The 9,352-nt window shown below is 62.7% G+C and overlaps 1 protein-coding gene across 1 annotated transcript in view; it reads left to right on the top strand.

Moving 5' to 3' along the window:
* Positions 1-63: 63 nt before the first annotated feature.
* IL9R (interleukin 9 receptor) overlaps positions 64-9,352 on the top strand; it is an 11,066-nt gene continuing 1,777 nt past the window's right edge. The window contains exons 1-9 of the mRNA XM_005870408.2: positions 64-183; positions 3,740-3,836; positions 4,146-4,262; positions 4,384-4,562; positions 5,074-5,219; positions 5,654-5,855; positions 6,243-6,348; positions 7,802-7,957; positions 8,923-9,014. Coding sequence (XP_005870470.1) covers positions 156-183; positions 3,740-3,836; positions 4,146-4,262; positions 4,384-4,562; positions 5,074-5,219; positions 5,654-5,855; positions 6,243-6,348; positions 7,802-7,957; positions 8,923-9,014 — 1,123 coding nt within the window. The 5' untranslated portion in view covers positions 64-155. The remainder of the gene's footprint in view (positions 184-3,739; positions 3,837-4,145; positions 4,263-4,383; positions 4,563-5,073; positions 5,220-5,653; positions 5,856-6,242; positions 6,349-7,801; positions 7,958-8,922; positions 9,015-9,352) is intronic.

Raw genomic sequence — 9,352 nt, 5'->3', positions numbered from 1 at the left:
TCCTCCCGGATGGCTGTTTCACTGCGCTCGTGGTTTAGGTGTGGGCGGCCCGTGTCAGCCTGCCGTGCGAGGCTGAGGCTGCGTCACCGCCCCGGGGCACTTATCTCCTGGATCAGGCCGAGGGGCTTTGCCGCCAGCACAGGGACTGTCCTGCCATGGGACCCAGCAGATGCGTCTGGGAAGGTGAGTGTGTAACGGGAACGTCCCACCCACTCATGTCAGCCCGCACCTCAGACACAGGGAGGGCCGGCAGCCGCCTTCCCCGGGCGTGAGCCCTGGAAGGGGGTGCCCGGGAGCATCCCCGAGTTCTACCTCCTCCGGTGCCCTTGCCTGGGGCACCTCCAGGGACAGCAGAGTGGCACTGCTGGCCACAGCTGGCACCTGTCACGTCCAGGCCTGTAGGGGCCATGGGTGCCGCCGGGCAGAGGGCAGGGCACTGCGTTTGTCAGGCGATTTCTCTATGGAAGTGGCTCTGCTCTCCCGGTGGCTGAGCCGAACTCTGGGGGCACGGGTGGGTGCGATGGGCATTCCAGGGGATGGTCCCAGCTGTGCCCACAGGTGGAGGTGAGGTCCAGGCCCTGGGGTGGCAGTGTCTCCACATCCTCATGCCTTTGGGGGCTTTAGGGCGGAGAGGAGCGGGGAGTCTGGGGATAGCCCCCCGTGGAGCTGAGGGAGGGGCCGCAGTGGGGGTGGGATTTGAGGGTTTGTTCAGCCAAGCGGAGGAAGGGAGCAAGGTTCTGCTCAATAATGTCCAGAGCTCCCTTCCCAGGAGCCCACAGCGTTCGCACTGACTAGAAGCAGGGCAGCTTCTGTAGGGGTTTCGGGGTGCGTTTCTTGAACATTTAGGGTGGGTGCAGGGGGCACAACATAAATCAGACAGGTTCTCGCCTGATGAGGGGGGCTGCAAAGGGGCAGCCAGGGCCACTGGGGAAGGTGCTGGCAGGGGAGGGGTGTTAGATTCCCCGTTTAGCCTCCAAGACCCCCAAAGAGAACTGTGTCAACACCCTTATTCTAGCCCTGACCCATGGCTACTGCCGGCTTTCTGCTCCCGTTGTCTACTGGGGAGACCGACTGGGGTGCTCTGTGAGGGCTTCCCGGAGGAAGAGGCCTGTGATGGGGCAGGAGGCCAGGCAGGGGATCCGTGTGAGAAGGCCCACAGGGAGCCAGGGTTGGAGCGCAGACCAGCAGGGACCACGTGAGCTCCCGAGGCTCCCCTATGCCCCTCTGACTCCATCCTCAGCCTCTCCCTCCTCTGCCCTGAGCCCCGCCCTCTGTGTGTGCCCTTACCCACCCGAGGCCCTGTGGGTCCAGCCCTCACCTCTCCCATAGCTCCTGCCCGCTGTGTCCATGTTTCCCAGACATGCGCCCCTGATGGAGCGCCCCTCCCACTCACCATCCTGGGGGCCACCCTCCCCTTCCTGCAGCTGCCTTGACCTCTGCACCCTGTCCTTCCCACCCACTGAGCACCCACAGGAAGCACAGCGTCCTCGGCAGCTACTGCCCAGCAGCATCCGGGGTCCCATCAGTGCCATCGGGGCAGGGGGGGGGCCCACATGTGCTTGTGTGACCCGAAGGGGGAGGTGGGGTCCACTCCCACTTCTGGTCCCATTTCCTAGCTCAGTCCCCGCATTCCCCAGGCTCCAGCAGTTCTGGAGGTGGGATGGGGTGGGGCCTGAATTTATCCCTCCTCCCAAGCAGGAAGGGCAGAGAGAAGACAGAGGACAAGCGCCCGTTTAATTAGCAGCGTCCACCTCACCCCCTCTGTCTGCCAGGGAGAATAGCAGGGGTATCGCTCCCTCTCCCTGAAAACTAGAAAACAGATTCCGTGTTAAAGGGGCAGGAAGTGGGTGCAGTGACTGGTGTGAAGCCGACTGGAGGGGGTGCCACCAAGGATCCCAGGGTCCCCGCCAGCCCCCAGCCTGCCCGCCTTGGCTGGGCCGGGGAGCGGAGGGGCTGAGTGGTCTGGTCCTGTGGTGTCTGTGGGCCCTGAGGCAGGGATCCAGCTGCGAGGCAGCCCACGACTTTCGGATGGTCCAGGAAACCATGGCAGGCAAGCTGACCTGGACCCTGAGGCCACGGAGGAGATGGGGGGCCATGGGGAGGGGCTCCCCACAGGACTAGAGGTCTTAGGGAGCATCTCTGTTCAAGGGGACGTCTCTTGCTGCTCTCCAGCACCCCTGAGAGTGATTGGTCCTCACGGCTCATCCCAATGCCTCCTGCAGGACCAGCCAGTAAGCAGGAGGGGTTTCTGCACCACCTGGCCCCGGGCCTGTTGTCAAGGGTGGGGGTGGCCCTGCCTCTCGCTTGAGGAGCCCTGAAGAGAGAGACCAATGGTACCCTGTGAGCTCACAGGCTTGAATGGGAGCCAAGAACAGAGGTGCCAGGTATTGGGCAGGTGCCTGGTTTCTCTGGGCCTCAGTTTCCTCATTTGTGGGAGGGTGGTGGCCCCACTCTAGCCAGCTCTCTAGGTATAGACAGAGGTGTTCTCTGCCAAGGAGAAGCAAGGACCCCCCCCCCCCCCCGGTGATCCCACCCAACCCTCCACTGCTCCCCAGGGCGGGTCCTGGCCCCTGGGCCTGCTGAGCTTGGAGGCACTGCATTCCATGCTCTTGAGCTCCTGGCTCCTGGATGAGCCTGAGCTGGGCTGGCCTGCTTCTGCACAGATGCACGTGTCCCTCCACCCGGGCCCCCCCCTGGTCCTGGTGCTCACTCTGATCCCGTCTTCACACGCCCGGAGAGTGAGTTGTGGTCAGGTGGCTCCCCACCTCCACCTGTGACTGAGCAGGAGGGGGCAGACGCTGCAGACCAGCGCTGTGGCTAAGGGCACCGGTGGCACTTCATTCTAGGGAAGGGTGAGGTCTTCCTGATCTGCACAGGGTCTGGCCTGTGGGTACATAGATAGTCTGCGGGGACATGGAGGGTTGGAGTGCTGTCTGCTTCCTGGAGCATGTGTGCTGAGGTCGGGGTGTGTGTCTGCAGCGTTTCGGCCTCCTTATCACCCATCAGGCTTGCGTAACCAGGCGGACCCTGCTTCCTGCCTGGGGGCTATCAGTGCGCCATCTGGAGCTGCAAACGGGGTGATAGGGTACCAGCGGCTTCCCTGCACGGCACCCAGGGACTGCCTAACACCCAGGCCCGAGTCCCCACTAACCTCTGCTCTCCCAGGGGCCTAGCACCTCTGCATGGGGTGTGGCACAGAGTTTAGGAGGTGCCCGCTGCTGCATGGACACCCCCCTGCCATCCTCCGCCCTCCGGCAGCGGAGCGCTGGGACAGGCCGTAATTGAAGGGGACACGGGGAGAGAGGCGATGGTAGAAGTTGGCCTTGTGACCCTTGGCAAGTCACTTCCCCGCCCTGGGAGCCAGCTCCCTGCCTCACAAGTCTGGTGGGAATTCCAGTGGGTAATGCACGTTCCACAGTCCACCAGGCAAGACCCCACGGAGTCCAGGATGGGACCTGGGCCAGGGCCAGGGACTGGGCTGGCAGAGGACCTGGTCCCAGAGAGGAGCCTTCCAGGCAGACTCGGACACGGAGCTGAGTGTGAGGGTCCCCTCTTGTCCGCTGCAGCCTCGAGTCTTTGTCAGGTCGACTGACCTGAGCCTGGTGGCTTGTTGGTGCAGCTCGGACAGCGGTGCCCAATTGTGTTCACAGGACACGTGAGTGTGAAGGGGGCGAGCCATTCAGAGCACCGTGGGGAGCGCTCCTCACAGGGAGAAACTCACGGGCAGCATCCCTTGCAGGTTGGACCTTGGAGAGGGCAGCCCTGACGCGAGGGATGGGCACCTGGCTCCGGGTCTGCTTCTGGGTCGGCTTGGGAGTCTCGGTGCCCGGAGAAGGAGGAGGTGAGGGCACCAGTGACCGCGTGAGGCGGGTGGGGGAGGCCGCGGGGCAGGCTGCCTGTCAAACTCCTTGGGGAGGGTGTGGCCGAACTGTGCTAGGACCTGCCCTCCAGGGACCAGCCTGGACTCCAGTCCCACCCGCGTGCCATGGGCCAGAGCATCGCTGTCCAGACCTCCCAGCCCTGCCCTGATGAATTCTCCTGCTGTCATTCCCTGGGGACCGCCCTGTTAGGGTGTCAGCTTCCAGAGCCTCCCCTCCCCCTTCCCTGCCCGCAGCAGCCTCTGTGGGCTCCCAGTGGTCACTGCTCCCGGGGCCGGGGGCTGGAACTTTCACCTGCCTCACCAACAACATCCTCAGGATTGACTGCCACTGGTCGGCCCCAGAGCTGGGCCAGGGCCCCAGCCCCTGGCTCCTCTTCACCAGGTGAGGGTGCGGGGCCAGGCCCACCTGGGCAGAGGGCAGGGGGAAGGACGGGGTCGCCGTGACAGCAGCAGGGGCCAAGCCGGCGCGGCAGCGTCTTGGTGCTGATGCACACCCTTTCTAGCAACCTCGCGCCGGACACCAAGCACAGGTGTGTCTTCCGGGGCAGCGCGTGCACCGTGGTCCTGCCGCCCGAGGAGGTCATTGCGCCTTCCGACAACTTCACCATCACTTTGCACCGTCACATCTCTGGGAAGGAGCAGGTCAGCCTGGTGGACCCTCAGTACCTGCCTCGGAGACACGGTGAGGCCTGGGGTGGGCACCTTGGCCGCTGCGGTCAGACACATTCCTGTTGGGGAATCCGTGCCTCCTGAGTGTCCTGGGGACCCCCCAGGGAGCCCGGGCTGGGAGAGGCTGGGCCCGCGAGGGGGGGGGTTGGTTCCCAGGGACGATGAAGACAGAGCTTCGAGTTGGGCCTGGGCTGCAGCTTGAAATGCACGTCAGTCACAGCAGGAAGGGGCCCCATGACACACAGCTCCTGAGGGAAAGGGAAGGCGGCCTCGAGAGTCGCCTTGTCTGGCTGCAGGGGCTGGAGGAGCCATTGCCGTGCTGTCTCACCTGGGGCTTCCCTGGAGCAGCCTCCCGTGAGCCCCCTGGTCTGCGAGGGCCTTGAACATGCCCTGGAGCCTGTCAGAGCCCAGCCCTGGGCAGCCTCAGAAGCCCGTCAGACCCCCCGTGCAGGCTGCAGGGGCCCGTCCGGCCCCAGCCCTGGGCAGGCTGGCCGACACACTCACGTGGCCTCATCCTGTTCTAGTGAAGCTGGATCCTCCCTCCGACCTGCAGAGCAATGTCAGCTCCGACTCCTGTGTCCTGACCTGGGGCGTCAGCCTTGGCTTGGAGCCGCTGGCCTCGCTGCTCAGCTATGAGCTGGCCTTCAAGAGGCAGGAGGAGGCTTGGGAGGTAACGCTCGGGCTGGCCAGCAGGGGGGGCCCGGTCTCTCCTCATTCCACACAGGGAGAGGCTGACGGGGGACTCTGAGAAGGGAGGTGACCAGAGCCCAGAGAACTTGTGTGCACGCATGCCCGTGTTTGTATGTCTGTGTACGAGTGTGCCTGGGTGTGCCTGAACAGGATATATGTGAGTGCTCACAGGCCACGCCTGTGTGCATGCGTGTAGTGAGGGGGGTGAGCATGTTTGTGTGTGCGCATGTGCGAGCGAGCATGCAGGTAGGAGAGTGTAGGCGTGTGCCTGTGGGTATGTGCGTGCGTACATGCGTGAGTGTGCCGTGTGCACATGCGTGTGGTGAGTGTGCCTCAGTGTGCGTGTGTACGTCCTCAAGGGCTGGCGGACCCAGTCTCACCCTCAGCAACTGCTGATTGTCCTCCACCCCCTAGCGGGCCCGGCACAAGGGTCACATTGTTGGGGTGACCTGGCTTATCCTTGAGGCTGCGGAATTGGACCCTGGTTCCACCTATGAGGCCAGGCTGCGTGTCCAGATGGCCAACCTGGAGGACGCCATGGCCGAGGAGGAGCGCTACGAGGGCCCCTGGAGCGAGTGGAGCCGGCCCGTGAGCTTCCTGTCTCCCCAGAGACCAGGTGGGTGCTCGGGGCTGCTGTCCCTTGGGAGTCCCGTTGGGCCTCCCTCCCACCTTTTACTCCTGGGACCGTCCCTGAGGCAGTCAAGCCCCAGGCGAGCACAGCCCCAAGGTCTGAGGGTGCAGCTGCCCCAGGCCTTAGGGAGGGCTGGCGGCCCTGTGCACAGGGTGCTGGGCAGGCTCCCTGACCCGATGGCCTGGCAGGAGGGACGGTGAGGCCAGGGTGCACGAGTCACCCAGGCGCTTTAGCAGGCATCGCGCAGACCTCCAGCCCATCCCAGCTCCCCACGCAGGCCCGGGGCACTTGGGGGGTGACTTTGCCACGTGGGTTTGGGGGAACGTCCTGGTGTTGAGGCTGCTCACAGCTCTGGGCCCTTCCTGCTCTCAGGCCGCCTGGTCTCGCCTCTGAGGCAGCCCGACAGCACCTTTGTCGCCATGTCCATCTTTCTCCTGCTGACCAGCCTGACCTACCTCTTGTTCAAGCTGTCACCCAGGTCGGTACCCAAGGGCTGTGCCTGTGGCTGTGTGCATGTTTGTGAATGTGTTATTGTGTGTATTTGTGTGTGCATGTGGCTGTGTGCATGTTTGTGAATGTGTTATTGTGTGTATTTGTGTGTGCATGTGGCTGTGTGCATGTTTGTGAATGTTTTGTGTGTATTTGTGTGTGCATGTGGCTGTGTGCATGTTTGGTGAATGTGTTTTGTGTGTATTTGTGTGTGCATGTGGCTGTGTGCATGTTTGTGAATGTGTTATTGTGTGTATTTGTGTGTGCATGTGGCTGTGTGCATGTTTGTGAATGTGTTTTGTGTGTATTTGTGTGTGCATGTGGATGTGTGTGCGTGTCGATGTGTGTGGTAAGTGGGGTGCGGAGGGCAAACCAGCGATGCTCCCCTGTGCTCCTCCCTTTCCCACCGTCAGGTCCTGGATGGGGCGGGGAGTTTCCAAGTTGCTGAGTTTGAAGTGTGTGTGGGGGGGCGAGGGAGGGGCCGTGTGACCTTGAAGAGCTGAGGAGGGACCCAAAGTCACCGGGACCAGGTCGCTGAGGCCCTGTCTCCAGCCTCTGGAGGTGCTGGGTGCTTTGCTCCCTTGTTAAAACAGCCTGTGAACACACAGCGTCAGGCACCTGGTGGCCTCAGAGAACAGACGGAGACGGGCCATCGCACCTGTCAGGGCATAAGAGAGGGCACGGGCCTCCTCAAGGACAGGGCCCACAGGAGGCGGCCAGGTGCGGCCGTGTAGAGACAGGATGCGGACCAAGAGAGCGATGGGGTGGGTGAGTGGTGAGGAAGAGGGGTGCTGGGGGCCGTGGGCGGGGCCGAGAGGTAGAGGAGGGTGCTGGGCTTGTCCTCGGAGCCAAGAGCCGGGGAGAGAAGTAGAGAGAGCAAAGTGGAGGGTATTGCCGGGGTCGTAGGAAGGGAAACCGAGGGGACACCAGGGCAGAGGAGCTGTGACTCCTGGCGCCACCCCTGAGGTGGGCAACTAGGGGCTCCGGGTCCCAGGGGAGGCGGGCAAAGGCGATCTGGACTATTGGGTTGGAGCCCTGTGCTGCGTCCGTGCGGGAGGGCCAGTGGGCCCAGACCGGGCCGATCTGGGAGAAGTCGGGAGGGAAGGGGTCGCCACCTGCCTGCTCATGGCAGCTGGGGTTCCTGGAGGTGCCGGCTCCCTCTGTGGGCTGAGACCACAGCTGGTTGCCCCAGGCCCCAAACTCACCATCAAACGCACCCTGCAAAGGACACACGTGTTGGTATAAACCAGTGCCATGGCCAGGGAGGCACAGGGCCAGGTGTTGGGTCTCCCGGAGAGCAGGTTCGGACTGGGTGGAGGAGGGAGTGTGGCAGCTGTGTGGACGGGGCAGAGCTGGCTGCCTGCTGGTGGGAAGAGCTGAGTTCCCTGCTGGACCCGGCTTCCGGGGCTGGGCAGGCCTCTGACCGTGCTCTCCTGGCTCAGGGTGAAGAGAACCCTTCGCCACAACGTGCCGTCCCCGGTGCCCTTCTTCCAGCCTCTCTACAGTGTGCACCACGGGAACTTCCAGGTGCGGGGCCGCAGGGCGGGGGAGGGCAGGGGTTGCCCAGAGGCCTGGCCGGCTCAGGATGTGGGCTCTGGGTGAGGGTTGGGGGGGACGTGGGGACCTTTCTCAGTGCTTTGAGCTTTTTGGGTATATAGAGTGGGTTTAAATTTATACATGGTGTCTCAAATGGGTAAAAAAAAAAAAAGGAACTGTGCTTTCTATTGCTTATTTCTTTTTGTGCTCATGTCTCTAATTCCATTGTTGATGGAAAAAAATGTAAAGGTTCTTATGACGTTATCTGTCCTCTGGGTCGCAGCAGCCTCTGGAGGTAAATCCGGGGCTGTCTGCACCTGCCGCCTTGTCCTTTCTTCATGTCCAGGTGTCTGTGTGGCGGCTGTGGGAAGGGTCTCTAGTGTGTGAGCTGTCCTTGGGGCTCACTGGCCCGGGGTCACTGCTCTGCTGGCCATGGTGGGGTGCCTGGCCCTTCCGGCCGCCCTGGTAGCACACTGGCACCTGGCCAATGAGTAGACCAGGGGTCCTCAAACTACGGCCCGCGGGCCACATGCAAATACAAATATTGTATTTGTTCCCGTTTTGTTTTTTTACTTCAAAATAAGATATGTGCAGTGTGCATAGGAATTTGTTCATAGTTTTTTTTTTAAACTATAGTCCGGCCCTCCAACGGTCTGAGGGACAGTGAACTGGCTCCCTGTTTAAAAAGTTTGAGGACCCCTGGAGTAGACCCTCACTTTCCCCCTTTGTGGAGCCCTGGGGGGTGCCCGCAGGGCCATGGCAAGCTGGGAACAGCCTGGAGGACTCCTCAGACTCCGCAGACCGGTCCCCTCCCTGCTGCTCCCGGCACACGCGGGATGGGTGGGGAGGAGGTGCTCCCACCCGCTCAGGCCCCTCACTTTGATCGAAGGAGCGAAGCAGTGCTTCCTGGGTCCTCAGACCTGCCCTTCCCAGGCGCCCCCTCCCGTCACAAGTCGTCCAAAAGTATCATTTGAAGCTTAAAGGGGAGCCCCTTGTCCTTGGTGGGGTCCACCTCTTCCCGGGGCAGTGGGCGGGACAAGGCCCCCTGGGCAGCTGGGACCAAGGCTGAGTGGGACAAGATTGTGATTGCCCCTGGCTGCGGGCACCCGCCCCTTCTCGGTAGAACCACCACCCCTGCCTGGGGACAGAGCCCTGGGGGCCGTCTGCAGCCTTGGGGGCCGTCTGCAGCCATGACTAGGATATGGTGTGTGTGGTGCATTTGCTGGAGGCTCCTGGTCCCACCCAGGGAGCAGCTTCCTTTTGGAGGCTGTGGTGGGGGGAGGTGTGGGGGTGGGAAGGGCTGCCTCCTGTGGCCCCAGGAAGGGGTGCAGGTCTGCCTGCCTCAACCCAAAGGCTCCAGTCCCAACAGCATCTCCAGTGTTTGGTGGGTGTGTGAGGGCGGGAGTGGGGGTCAGGGAGCTCTAGTTGCTGAAAGTGCCAGAGCAGCAGGCAGAGGT

Source organism: Myotis brandtii, unplaced genomic scaffold (genome assembly GCF_000412655.1).
Source record: "Myotis brandtii unplaced genomic scaffold, ASM41265v1 scaffold317, whole genome shotgun sequence".
NCBI classification, from domain to species: domain Eukaryota; kingdom Metazoa; phylum Chordata; class Mammalia; order Chiroptera; family Vespertilionidae; genus Myotis; species Myotis brandtii.
The sequence above is the reverse complement of the archived record's forward strand: the minus strand, read 5'-3'. Positions and strand labels throughout refer to the sequence as shown.